We start from the raw sequence: 13577 nt of genomic DNA, 5'->3' as shown, positions 1-13577 counted from the left end.
TTTATGTATCTGGCAAGGGTAGTCGGTCAATCCAAGCAAGCCTCAGCAATGCAACCGATCATAATGCTATGGCGCTCCAGTATATCTTCTGAATGCTCTTATCCAGTTCCTGAATTATGTCTTACACAACTCTTTAATGGAGAATTTAAGGCACACTCAATCTTCAAGGAGAATTGGCCTCTGTTAATATTAAATCTCAGCAAAAATCAGTTCATAAGTATGAAACTAACAATGATAGGCTATCCAGAAATTGAAAATAAGACATCATTGAATAATATATTACCAAAAAAGAAGATCCACGTCCATACCATGACACCAATATATGCTTAAAAATATAAAATGTTGAAAACAAAAAAAATCATTTTAATACTAACAAAACAAATGATACCTAAACATCAACATATAATTTTTTAATATGGACCAATTCGTGGGTGTCCTCCCCTTAAATGGTCATTTCTTGGGCGCCTCTCACGTAATGGCACTATGGATCAATTCGTGAGCGCGTGGTTTAAAGTGGAGGCTAAACTCATTTTGTGGGTGGTGGTCTAGAAATGATGCTGCACATTTAGGTAACAATTTTTAGGGGTGCGCGTTTAGAAAATTAATGTTTTATGTTTATTTATTTCAATAAAAAAGCCTACTTTAATTAGGACTAAACTTAAATCAATTAATTTCAGATGCATTATTAATTCCGTTTTTCAGATTAAAGGGGAAAAAACCACCTGCGGATAAGGCCTACGTGCAAATTGATCTAAGCATCTTGATCAAATCAAATGATTTTTTTTAGCAGATTTTGATTTAAGCAAATAATCAAATCAAATTGATCTAAGCAACCATGCTAATAATAGTAAATAAGAGTTTCTTAGGTGTTTTAAGAGTAAAAGTTTTGTTCTATTTCATTTATGTGATGACACATCGTTAATATTGGAAAGAGGAAGATATTAATTTAAAGATGAGTTCTTAAAATTTTGAAATTTAAGTTTGAACAATAAAAAAGACCAATATTATTAATATATCACAACATAAATAAAACATAGGAAAAGCTCTTGTTTACTAAGGTCATAAAAAAATTTCTTTTGCCATGCTTATATTTGTAGTTAAAAGGACAGGTTGTGTTACATGTTTTGTTTAGCTTGTCTTATGTTTAGTTTACTAATTTTAATACCATAGTAGTACTAAGTACAAGTGTTTTGAAAATGTTAGATAAAAATGTGTAATAATATCATGTGAATGATGTGATGATATGGAGGTATTTTTTAATTTTAACTCTTCATGTTTAATATTTTGTTCATGTGTTTTTTATATATCATATACAAAATTACATATTAACACCCCCTTTTAATTTCTTTTATGGCATAGTCTCACCATATTTATCTAAGAGGTCGCGAGTTTGAGTCTTCCTATCTTTGATAAAAACAAAAATATAACAAATAAATTTACATCTATTATTGATAAAAAAATAATCTAGATAACACTTTCAAAACAAAATTTCAATGACTGCATAAATATATACACTACAAAATTATATAAATTGGCATAAAATTAAACATATATTATCAGAAAAATAAACAATAAATATTATTATAATATCTTTCTTTTTATCTAACGTTTTCACTTTAGGATTTGTTTGGATGTAAAATAGAAAATGAATGGAAAAAAAATGGATGAAAAGAAAATGGAGAAAAGAAAATAGAAGAAAAAGTTAATTTTTTTGTATTGTTTGGATGAGGAGAAAATAAAAAGAAAGAAAGTAGAAAAAAAATGTTCTCTTATTTAAATGGAAAAAAAAATAAGAAAAAAGAAAATCATGCCTAAATGAAATTACATTAATATCCTTATTTATATTATATAAAAATTATAATATATTAATATAATATAAAGGGTAAATTTGTAATATTATACTTACTTACAAATTTTCTTCAGTTTTCTTCGCATAAGTGAAGTGAAAACTTAAACATGAGTCCCACGTCTATTTTTTTCCTTTCCATCCAATTTCCTTTCACATCCAATCAAAGGAAAACTAAGTTTTCCATTCATTTTCATTCTCTCTATTTTCTTTTGTTCCAAACAGAGTGTTAATATCATGGACTCATAAGTGAGTGAATGCAAAAAATTACAGCAACATATCCACAGGAGAATTTTAGAATGGTATTGATGCTATTTCTACAATTTTAGGCACTTTTCTTATTAGGAAAGTTGCAACTTTTTTTTTTTTGGCACGAATCAATATTTTTTTCCTCGTGTGTTGTTCTGCTAATTGACTAATTCAATTTCACTAGAGTAATTTTTTTATTCATATCATAAGCACGGGTTGGTGCACTAGTTGTTATGATTTTTGGTCTTTATTTATTTAGAGATTTTGCAATAGTATATGCAATAATTGTTATGTAATGTCCAGTTTCACAATTTCTAAAATATCCTTTTTATCACTACGACCCAATAAACAACTATGTGCCAATAATTTATGAGGTTTCTTTTTTAGGTTCAACTGTTAAAGGTACGATTCATTTATTAGAGACAAGAAAGAAAGAAAAAAATGAAATTTCTAAGAAGATGTGGAAAAAAAAAACTTATAAAAACAATCTAAGTCAGAGAAAAAGATTAAATATAGATATTGGAAAAAAATCCTAATGGTAAGAGCTATGGAAATGAAAAACTACTAAAAATGGAGAACCCCATAATAATAATAATAATAATAAATAAATAAATAAATAATTTTAAGTTACATAACAAAGATGATAGGAATAAATGTGAAGATATATGGTGGTATATATTTATTGCATAGGAATTTTGAAAGTTAATAATAGAGATAGTAAAAGCAAGTCTAAAAAATTATTTTGGTACTTAAGAAGAAGTTAAAAAAAAATGACTTATCTCATAATAAAAATCTTTTTATTATTTTTCTCTTAAAATAAGTACTTTTAGAACTAAAAAATCAAACACAAAATAACTTATTTATAAACTACTTTTAATATAAGCATTTATTGTTTAAGTTATTTCTTCAAAAGTAACCTAATTAAGTTGTTTATCCAAACTAGACAGTATCCTATTAGATAGAGAATTATTCAAGTGAATTTTAAATAATTATATAGATATAGATTATAAAAACACAAAGGTATTTACATTATTTTTTAAAAAATCTTAATAAATATATAAAATGATTTCATTTATTTTTAATACAAAAATACAAAGGCGTATCCTTTGATTTTTATCTCCAACATCTACATTAATTTAAAACACAAATATATTTTATTATATTAACATTTATTTTTTTTATATAATTTAAAGTAATAAATTTATGGAAAAGTATAGGGTACCAACATATTATCTGCCAACTTATTGCCAACAATAATTAATTATTATATTTTAAATACATATATAAAGAGACACATGCAGAAAATATATCTATAAAGATACTTTTATTAAATACAACTATAAAAAAAACATTTTTATTAGACACATCCATGAAGACACTTCTATAAATAAAAGTTGACAGATATGCGTTAATAACGTAGCGAAACCGAATTTATTTTTATTTTATAATTGTTACTTTGTAAGATATTTATCCTTCCAAATTCAAAAAATACACATGGCAAGAAATAAGAGGTTTTCCAACATGTTAGAGGATCTAGTGGGGACAACACCTCCATCAAATATTATCCTATCAAATATTAATGTTAAGAATCTTGTGGCTGCAAAAGCAATGCCAAACTTCATGGATGACATTCAAAAATCAAAACCCTCTTGGAAAATTGACACCTTATCAAAAATATTTTTTTTTTTACATAAAGAAAAAGAAAAAAAAAATATTTCCTTTGAATTGCTAATCCTCCTCACATTTCTTTCATTTCAAGAACCAAGTCACACTACTCACTACAACCCCAGGTTCCCAATTTTGGTGCATCATGAATAGTAAAGTTCACTTTTTTCCTGGTTCATAGCTATCTATTCTCTTTCTTCTATCTTCAGATTTGTGTGTTTATTAGAATGATGGAGTGTAGAGTATTATTATTGTTATTATTTTCCTGTATTTAGCTTAGCTAGCTTGACAAATTAACATGGTGTGCACTGAGACATATATTCTCAGTAAAACCCATTTTTTGTCACTATCAAATAATATTCCACCAAAAAACACTGAATTGAATGTTAGGTTCTATGAACATGGATGGTTGCCTCTACTTAAGAGATGCAAGAGCATGGAAGAATTTAAGCAAGTTCATGCCCATATCCTAAAATTGGGTCTTTTTTGGGATCATTTTTGTGGGAGCAATTTAGTTGCCACTTGTGCTCTAGCAAAATGGGGTAGTATGGAGTATGCATGCTCGATCTTCCGGCGAATCGAGGAACCTAGTAGTTTCGAGTACAATACCATGATTAGGGGGAATGTTAATTGTATGAACCTGGAAGAAGCTTTAATTCTTTATATTGAGATGCTTAAAGAGGGAATTGAACCTGACAACTTCACCTACCCATTTGTTTTCAAGGCATGTTCACTGTTAGGTGCTCTTAAGGAAGGAATGCAAATTTATAGCCATGTCTTTAAGGCAGGGCTTGAAGGTGATCTCTTTGTGCAAAACAGCTTGATCAGCATGTATGGGAAGTGTGGGGCAATAGAACATGCTCGTGATGTGTTTGACAAAATGAGTGAAAGGAGTGTAGCTTCATGGAGTGCTGTTATTGGTGCTCATGCTAGTGCGGAAATGTGGCATGAATGCTTGAAGCTTTTCAATGACATGATGCATGATGGACGCTATAGGCCTGAAGAAAGCACCTTAGTCAGTGTACTCTCTGCTTGCACCCATTTGGGATCTCCAAACCTTGGAAGTTCAGTACATGGAATCTTGTTGAGAAACACTACTGAACTCAATGTTATTGTGAAAACTTCATTAATTGACATGTATGCCAAGTGCGGGTGCATTGAGAAAGGGCTTTGTGTGTTTCACAGTATGGCTGAGAAGAATAAACATTCCTACACTGTAATGATCTCGGGCCTTGCCGTTCACGGACGTGGAAGCGAAGCCCTTAGAATTTTTGCAGAAATGCTGGAACAAGGTTTGGCACCAGATGATGTTGTCTATGTAGGTGTGTTAAGTGCTTGCACTCATGCCGGCCTGGTCAATGAGGGCTTAGAGTTTTTCAACCGGATGCAATTCGAGCATAAGATTGACCCAACAATTCAGCACTATGGTTGCATGGTGGACCTTATGGGAAGAGCCGGAATGCTTAGGGAAGCCTATGAACTCATAAAGAGCATGCCCAGAAAACCAAATGATGTTTTGTGGAGGAGCCTTCTAAATGCTTGTAAAGTTCAACATAACCTAGAATTAGGGGAGATTGCAGCTGAAAATATTTTCATGTTGAATCCGCACAACCCCGGTGACTATTTGGTGCTAGCAAATATGTATGCGCGGGCTCAAAAGTGGGTTGACATGGCCAAGATCAGAACTGAAATGGTCCGAAAAGGCTTGGTTCAGACACCTGGATTTAGCTTGGTTGAAGTGAAGAGAAGGGTCTACAAGTTTGTTTCACATGACAAGTCTCAACCCCACTTCCACAGCATCTATGCCATGATTCACCAAATGGAATGGCAGTTGAAATTTGAAGGCTATATACCAGACACATCACAGGTGTTGCTTGATGTGGATGAAGAGGAGAAGAGGCAGAGATTGAAATATCATAGTCAAAAGTTAGCAATTGCTTTTGCACTAATACATACATCTGAGGGATCTCCCATAAGAATTTTTAGAAATCTTAGAATGTGTAACGATTGTCATACATACACCAAATTCATTTCCATGATCTATGAACGAGAAATTACTGTAAGAGATCGAAACCTGTTTCACCATTTTAAAGATGGAGCATGCTCATGTAAAGATTATTGGTAAATTTTCATTCTCTTTATCCTTCAAGAATACACTTTAGAAAAATTTTCTCTATTTTCTTTAACTACTCTTTTATCAGTAATATATTGATATTGTTATCAAACTAATCAAGGGAAAAAAATGATAGGCACATAAAGAATAAGAATATAGCATATGCATGAGTCACTTTGATTTTTGGGTTAGTTTAAAAAATTTAAGGCTTGACATCACTTATCTTCAACTTCTATTATTTAGTGAAATTTCAGATTTTTATTGTATTCTCAACTCTCTTCTCTAATTACCATGGATTTCAACAATTCTTGGACTATATGTATGAGAATAATCATTTTCTGGTTGTACTACTTTTTCAGTTTTACCACAGAAACAAGTTTGTCTAGTTGTAAATGTAACTAATGGGAAATTGGGAATCTTAATTTTGTTGCCACTTGCCGGGAGATTGGACTTATGATACTCATTCTTTTGTAATGACTTATGGTACTCATAACATCATAGTTCATAGTTTGTTATACCATCCAAAAAAGGTTAGCAATTGCATAGTTTCTAGTCAAGTATTTTACATTATTATACTAGTAGAATTAATTAAAAATGCTAATTGAGAAAGTGTGTTATGAACTTCATGAGACAAAGATAAACCACCTACAATCTTAATGCTAAGGCATCTTACATTCCATATTTTCAAATGGTTCTATCATCTTACGGAAATAGATTTAAGCATTTTTCCCTATTTTGTGGAAATACAACTAGAAAGATTGGTCTCTAATATTTTTAAAATAATATTATTGAAGATTTAAATTATCTTATTTAGACTGCATTTTTAAAATAATATTATTGAATGATTCAATCATCTGAAACTTTAAAAGATAATAAATTAATTTATTCTTTTTTTATCAATAAATGAACAAATAAAAAAAAAGAAAAACAGAACAAAGTTTTTACAAACTCACATCACACAACAATTTCTGAGTCAATAATTACTTTTTATAATGTATAAAAAAAAGTATACAAAAACAATGAAATCGATAAATATTACATAATTAATAAATATTATTATTTTTAGTCAATAATACTTTATATTTTTATTTATACACATTTTAATATAAAAATATATAATTTACACCTAATATTATTTGTAGTTATATTTTTTAAGATTTATATATATAAATTAATAAAATTTATTTGTTAAAAATAATTTAATATTTATATTCACTAAATAATAACAACAAAAATACTAAATATTGCGCCTAGCGATTTTCTAGTTTCAGTTTACCTACGAAACGTCGACGTTTCTGTGTGCAACAGTTTGCTTCATCTCACTGACTTTGTTCTTCTTCCTCCATTGGTAAGGGTGCTAGCTAGGGTTCGCAGAGTTTAAGCTCCTTTCATTTATTCACTCTCGCCAATATCGCAATTCTTCATCTGTAATATCAGTTTCAAGTTTCAACAACTCGCGAAATCGAAAGGTGTTGAAAATCATTGCGTGATACGGCGCCGTACCGATCCATTAAGGAGAGGGAGCTATTTAATCCCCAAAGAGAAGATCGTTAACCTTTGTGTAGTGGAATCATTCGAGAAAGATGCAGAAATTGGGAGAGTTCAAGTTACCACATTTCTTCAACTACCCGCCATACTTCACGTAAATACCCCTTCGCTGCAAGTTTTTATTTTTATTTTTTGTTTGATAAATTCAAACTATGTGTGCTTTATTACTAGTTTACTCTGTTGGATCTTAAATCCTCTTGTCAAATTTTACAGATATAATTGAAAATCATAATGATTAATGAACATTGAGCTCCTAATTTTACATGTAATGAGAATGTTTTATCAGGTTGTACATGACTATGGTTATTCAGAATCATTCTTTTCTCTTTTGTTTGTAAAATTCATTGCATATTGTTTATTATTAAATGTTAATTCATAGTGACACATTCATAAACTTGTGGTTGGTTTGCATGCAACTTGGTTTCTGATTTTCAGTTTGCAGCCAGTAAGAGACACTAGAGAGAAGCAGGTACAACTGTGGAAGGATCTTATTCTAGATTATTGTAGAACACAAAAGGTATTTGTAATTGGGCTTGAAGAAGAATTTCCTCTGTTTTCGAATCCTGTAATTGGAAGTAAGTTCAAAAAATTCCTGCTTACTTGCAAATTTCATTATTATTATTATTATTGAACCGACAGGTCTCAAAATGTTCCCATTTTTTTGCATTTTATTTCCGCATTTATGTCATATGATTGTCTCCTGGTTTCTGATAGTGCAGGGTCTCTTACTCATGAAGCTAGAGAAGCATTCCTTTCAGCCTTAGTAGCTGATGGTATGGTTCATGTCAGTGAATTTGTTGTTCTTGTGTTTTATTGTTCTTGTGAGTTGTGACTGGTTCTGAGAAAATTGCTAAAGTGGTATTCTAATCTGACAGGACGTGCTGAGTGGATGGATAAAGGACATAGGAAATGTCTTATTCTCTGGCATCGGATTCAAGAGTGGGCAGAAATTTTAGTACAATTTGTAGGTTTCCATTTCTATTTTGATAACCGCAGCATTCCAGTTTCTGTGTTTGCATTGTGTTTGAATTCACTTTGATATTGATTAGGCAAGAGATAATGGGCTGGAAGACGGTGTTGTGACGATGGAAGAAATAAGGTTTGGGACTGAATCTCAAGGAACAGGTAATTTGTTGATGCTTATAGATCCTATTCTTCACTATCTTGTAATTTGGGATGGGACAAGTTTGGCAGTTATTGGTTAGTTCTTAATATTTGTGTTATCATCTTATCATGTGTTTAATGCATGGGATGGTATAGCTTTTGGAGTTGATAATTGTAGTCTGTCTTTTCAATAATTTTTGCTTTCCATTTTGTTTACTGATTCAGTTAAATCAAACCTTTCAAGTGGGATTAGATATAAGTTTTCTCCTATCCTTGGACTGAAACAAACATAGATGAAAGTCATCCAGGGAGAAAACCAGCGTGCCAAATAGGAATTTGGGTATGAATTGTAGGAAAAGTATTCAGTAATTTATCTTCTCTCTATACATTCTTGATACTTTTGAAGCAGTGTTGAGAGTTTTATGCTGTGTTTTGATCTCTCTTTATGTGATGTGCAATGGGGAAGTGTGCTAGCAATGGGATAGATATTAAAAATAGAGTTTATACCTATTTTAGTGTTTGACGAGAATTTCAAATGGTAAATTAGTCCCCTCAGGATTTAATCATTTTAAAAAGGAAGCTAAAAAAGGTGGTATATCAATCACCATTCAAAAAGGGGGACACCGTAGTCCAGCCCTATAGGTTTGTACCATTAGAACATTTCTAATGCTTTTGTATGGAGAGATTAACATGTCTCCCACTTTTGAATGGTGAGGGACCAACCAGAGACTCTTAAATTTGATGGATTAAGTGTTCTTCAAAATTTTTGTTAGGAACTAAAATGTGTATTTACTCGGTAAATAAGTTCATGAAATATTTTAATTTTTAATTCATTGACTGGAGTAATAAGTGGTACACAAATTACAATATTGTAAAAGTTTGAGGCACTACTTTGTATATTTTGGCCATGTGATGCTAAGTTTGCTCATTGAAGCTCCCATCCTTCTTCAAGAAATACAGTGACTTAAATTTACTTCAAGTTGAGTGTTATTTCTTTGCTTGGCCGACGGCCATGCACCCTTTGAACACGAACATTTCTAAGTTTATCACCTGCTTTTTGAGGCTTTTGTTTTTTCCTTTAGTCATATTATTGTAGATACTTCCTAAGTTTTGGGCTTTGACTGGATTTGTTTCTCATTCTTTCTGATGTACTGCAGAGCTTCAAGGAATAGACCGAACTATTCTGAATCGTGCGCTGAAAATATTAGAGCAAAAGGGGAAGCTTGTGGTCTTCAAAGGAACTTCAACTGATGATGAAGGAGTGAAATTTTCTCTATGATTGTTTGTGCTTATTTGTTGTACCTTGACAGATTTCAAATATGCCATAAGCAGGGGTCTTTTACGTGATAAAAATTGTTCATTATTTTGGATATGAATATTGTGTTAAGGTTTTGGCTTTCTGGCTAGGCATGATTGAATTTCAAATGATGCTCCTGAAGGATTGTGAAACCATGAAATCCATATCGCAGTGCAAAGTTTAGTCTGGTTAAGAAACTACATTGCAATGTAAAGTTATAATATGTTACTGTCGTTGACACAATAATATATTGGTTCTTACCAGCTGAAATGTGTATGTCTAACGTTGGCTTTTCCAGCTTTATTTTTCGCACGGTACAAAGTATTACTGTTACTTGGAGCGTGATTAAGAAAGACTGATCGTTATTCTGTTTATCAGCTTTCACCCTATGGGTATATACCATGTTCATAATTATTTAATTGCTGCCAACCTCTATCGTTAAACTAGTGCAACCTTTGCATTCTCAACTTGTTTCGGATACTTAATTTGGTCAAAGATATGGGGAAAGGCCTTAGCGAATCTCCAAAATTGGAAAAGGGTATGCACAATTCTTAAGACCCAAACAATTTGTATCATGAGCTAATAACTACCTAATAGGTTAAATTTTTCCTCACAAAATAAGATCAAACATAAATTAAATGATGAATAATGCGACTGTATTCTGTCATAAATCATATATATAGACAAGCCATTAAAATTTAAACCTCCATCAAATGTCTGTCACCTTTTTTGGTCAATTACAACTGAAGATTTGATCTATTCTAGAATTATAACCAAAAAACCTTGATCCCTAATACTGCTATTGCATTTTTCAACTAAGTATACAACAATTCGTGGAGTAGGTGCATAACCAAAATGAGATATAATTAAAGTATATGTTGTCTCACTGCATCTGAGGGGAAAGCTCTTCAATTGTAAGATGGAGCAAGGCATTCTTCGACCATATCTAGAAGGTTTGGATTTTCCAGGGCAGCAGCCACACGCTCTTTATCATTTAGTTGTTTGTTAACTGCATACATAGTTGTGACAAATGAATACAAAGTTTGAAGAGAATTCAGAGGGACTTGGGACAACTCATTGCCTACTCTTTCAAATCATCTTGTGCAGAATCAATAATCATCAAATCGAACTAATTATTTCATGCAAACATAAATATAAGTAAGATGTGTTTGTAACAGGTCCATCAACGGCATGCATTACTTCCATGCAGAAAAAAAAAAAAAAACAGATGATGTCTAAGTCAACAAAAATAACATCTTTACCAAAACAAGTACATGGTTGCACTAGTGCAATACAGATATATATTCATATCTCGATATAGAGTGAAAAAGAGAAAAATGAAGAAATTACCTGCAGCTTCAGTTGCATGAGATCCAGGTGCTACTCTGATATCCACCTAGCCATAATTTAACATAAAACTATCAGGTGGATAAACTGATAAAGAGGGTTCAACAGCAAAGTGAGGTGGTTCAAAGTTCATATCATTGCAAGAGCTCATTTTCGAGAGTGCATGTTTATCTTACATGAATTTGTAGTTATTTCTTTTATGTTTTAGAAGGCTTCAAATCCTCCGGCTTCTTATTACATCCCTCTTGGTGAACAACCAAGTTGTACTAATAAGACTAAAAAGATTGCAGCCTTTGCTGCATTATGCTCCCCATTAATTCAAGCAAGAAGAAAATGGACACAATTGTTATTCACTATGCAACATCTAAAGTTACCTTACCAACTCAATACTCAGAATTGAAACTAATCCATGAGCTTTTGCAAATCTACCACTCCCTTGGTCTAAAATCTACCACAAATTCTCCTTACAGGAAAACTTCCATACAAGGAAAAATATACTACAAATTACATATTAATATATTATCATAAGACAACACATCAATCTATTTTTGCCTCCAGGGTATCAATCATTAAACCAAGCAACTACCCTAAACAAGTACAACAATCAGAAAATAAAAATTTGTGAAAAAAAAATTAATACCTTGTAGCGTGAAGGCAAGCTTCTCATGAGCTTAACCCGTAAGCAGAGACCTATAATCGTTGCCATGCTGCAATGTTCCACTGTCGGAGTAAACGTAACCCTAAACAACCAAAATCACAATTGATGATTCAATAATAATATAATAAATAAATAAATAACCACATGAAACATTCATCAGAAACCAATATCAATCCTAATACCGAAAGGGGAAAAAGAAAATGAAAAGTGTGAGCACCTAACATAACTACGGTGATCATCGACTTCAACAGCATCCTCCGTTATGACCTTGAGCTCTTCCAAGGAGTAAGGGTGCTCAGGGTCCTTGATATCTCTCAGGTGATGTGAGAAATCGTTAAGGAAAAAGAAAGACTAAGCATGCACATATTCGATGAGAGGTATTCAATTAAAAGAAAAAAAAAATAGAAATTGGAAAAAGAAAGAAATAAAGGATATCGAAAATCTCAAGTTGATCGATAGGTTCGACGGCGTAATCGTCGTTGGTGGTGGGCGGTGAGGTGCGGGTTCGGCGCTCTTTCTTTTCGTATATGATAGGGTTTGCGTTGATTAGAGTTGACACCATGTTTCTGCGTTCGGAGATGCCGATGGAGAAGAAGTAGGAAATGATGACGACGACGACCCTGATAAATTGCTTGTTAAGGGGTTTGAAATGGAATGGGCCCTTCCGGCCCGCAGGCCTAGAATTTCACACATAAAATTTGTGGCGGTAAGATCAACGCAAGTTGTTACAGATGAACGAGAGTCTATGTTTTTTAACCATCTTTTTTGAGTTTAATACTCAATGAAAGATAAAAATAAAACTTGTTTATTTAAAAGAGTCACTTATTTTACGTCTCTATAACCATCTTTTTTGAGTTTAATACTCAGTGAAAGATAAAAATAAAACTTGTTTATTTAAAAGAGTCACTTATTTTACATCTCTATAATATTCGAGAAATTAATTATTAGACTGATCTTTTAGTGGCGGTAAGAATTAAAATGGTTTACTCATTTTTAATACAATGATTAAAATGATCTCTTAGTTTAACAGTTTAAGTTTAATCAAAATAGTCCTCTAATTTTGGAATTAATCTTCCGAAAAATAGTTACGCTATTAAAGAAAATCTTATGGATAATGACAAAATCTGAGTATGATTAATCGTAAAAATATTTGTCGATGATATCGTCTTTATAAAGAGTCAAGAGAAAACTTAAATAAGAAGTTGGAATTGTGGAGAGAAGCTCTAAAAATATATGGTCTGTACATAAGTCGTAGCAAGAGGGAATATATAGAATGTAAGTTCGGCTTGCAAAGGAAAAACCCTAATATAGAGGTGAAGATTGAAGATAACATCCTACAAAAATGTTAAGAATTTTAAGTATCTTGGGTGCATCATACAAGATAATGGAGAGATTGAACATTATGTAAATTATAGGATCCAAACAGGTTAGTCAAAATAACGGAGTGCGTCTGATTTTATATGTGACAAAAAAGTGCCTTTAAAACTTAAAGGTAAATTCTATCGCACTGCTATCAGACCGGCTATGCTTTATGGTACAGAGTATTAGGCGACCAAAAGGGAGCACGAATATAAACTAAACGTGACAGAGATGAAGATGTTGAGATGGATGAGTGGTCATACGCGATTGGATAGAATAAGGAATGAAGATATAAGAGAGAGGGTTGGAGTAGCATCTATTGTGAAAAAGATGGTAGAATCGCGTCTCAGGTGGTTTGGACATGTGAGAAGAAAATCAACAGAACACCCAA

The 13577-nt window shown here is 32.0% G+C and overlaps 3 protein-coding genes across 5 annotated transcripts; 2 read left to right on the top strand and 1 right to left on the bottom strand.

The window, feature by feature from the left end:
* The first annotated feature begins 3708 nt into the window (after positions 1-3708).
* Positions 3709-5946, top strand: LOC107642369 (Tetratricopeptide repeat (TPR)-like superfamily protein). Its single transcript, XM_016345700.3, has one exon. It carries the CDS (start codon positions 4059-4061, stop codon positions 5883-5885), a length of 1827 nt encoding a protein of 608 aa, XP_016201186.1. The 5' UTR covers positions 3709-4058; the 3' UTR covers positions 5886-5946.
* Positions 5947-7131: 1185 nt separating this feature from the next.
* Positions 7132-10092, top strand: VPS25 (E2F/DP family winged-helix DNA-binding domain-containing protein). 2 transcript variants are annotated; one of them, XM_088488905.1, is made up of 7 exons: positions 7132-7515; positions 7857-7996; positions 8141-8194; positions 8297-8385; positions 8471-8546; positions 8751-8865; positions 9683-10092. In XM_088488905.1, exons 1-6 carry the CDS (start codon positions 7457-7459, stop codon positions 8816-8818), a joined length of 486 nt encoding a protein of 161 aa, XP_088345031.1. In that variant the 5' UTR covers positions 7132-7456; the 3' UTR covers positions 8819-8865; positions 9683-10092. The 2 variants fall into 2 exon arrangements, with proteins under 2 accessions (XP_088345031.1, XP_016201185.1); XM_016345699.3 differs by lacking the exon at positions 8751-8865.
* A 385-nt stretch (positions 10093-10477) lies between these two features.
* AE7 (MIP18 family protein (DUF59)) lies at positions 10478-12570 on the bottom strand. 2 transcript variants are annotated; one of them, XM_016345698.3, is made up of 5 exons: positions 12263-12570; positions 12045-12150; positions 11810-11909; positions 11173-11218; positions 10478-10831 (listed from the first exon to the last, which is right to left on the bottom strand). In XM_016345698.3, exons 1-5 carry the CDS (start codon positions 12387-12389, stop codon positions 10731-10733), a joined length of 480 nt encoding a protein of 159 aa, XP_016201184.1. In that variant the 5' UTR covers positions 12390-12570; the 3' UTR covers positions 10478-10730. The 2 variants fall into 2 exon arrangements, with proteins under 2 accessions (XP_016201184.1, XP_088345032.1); XM_088488906.1 differs by having other exon boundaries at positions 12045-12145; positions 12258-12492.
* Positions 12571-13577: the final 1007 nt, after the last annotated feature.

The sequence above is a fragment of the Arachis ipaensis genome, chromosome B5 (genome assembly GCF_059453495.1).
Source record: "Arachis ipaensis isolate K30076 ecotype BB chromosome B5, ASM5945349v1, whole genome shotgun sequence".
NCBI lineage: Eukaryota > Viridiplantae > Streptophyta > Magnoliopsida > Fabales > Fabaceae > Arachis > Arachis ipaensis.
The sequence above is the reverse complement of the archived record's forward strand: the minus strand, read 5'-3'. Positions and strand labels throughout refer to the sequence as shown.

What these genes read in the sequence shown, in the direction of transcription:
- LOC107642369 (XM_016345700.3), top strand. Translation starts at nt 4,059, where the DNA reads ATGGTGTGCACTGAGACATATATTCTCAGTAAAACCCATTTTTTGTCA.
- VPS25 (XM_016345699.3), top strand. Translation starts at nt 7,457, where the DNA reads ATGCAGAAATTGGGAGAGTTCAAGTTACCACATTTCTTCAACTACCCG. An exon ending in TTCGAATCCTGTAATTGGAA is followed by an intron (nt 7,997 to 8,140) that starts GTAAGTTCAAAA and finishes CTGATAGTGCAG; the next exon opens with GGTCTCTTACTCATGAAGCT. An exon ending in GACTGAATCTCAAGGAACAG is followed by an intron (nt 8,547 to 9,682) that starts GTAATTTGTTGA and finishes GATGTACTGCAG; the next exon opens with AGCTTCAAGGAATAGACCGA.
- AE7 (XM_016345698.3), bottom strand. Translation starts at nt 12,389, where the DNA reads ATGGTGTCAACTCTAATCAACGCAAACCCTATCATATACGAAAAGAAA. An exon ending in CGATCAACTTGAGATTTTCG is followed by an intron (nt 12,151 to 12,262) that starts ATATCCTTTATT and finishes ACGATTTCTCAC; the next exon opens with ATCACCTGAGAGATATCAAG. An exon ending in GCTTGCCTTCACGCTACAAG is followed by an intron (nt 11,219 to 11,809) that starts GTATTAATTTTT and finishes AATTATGGCTAG; the next exon opens with GTGGATATCAGAGTAGCACC.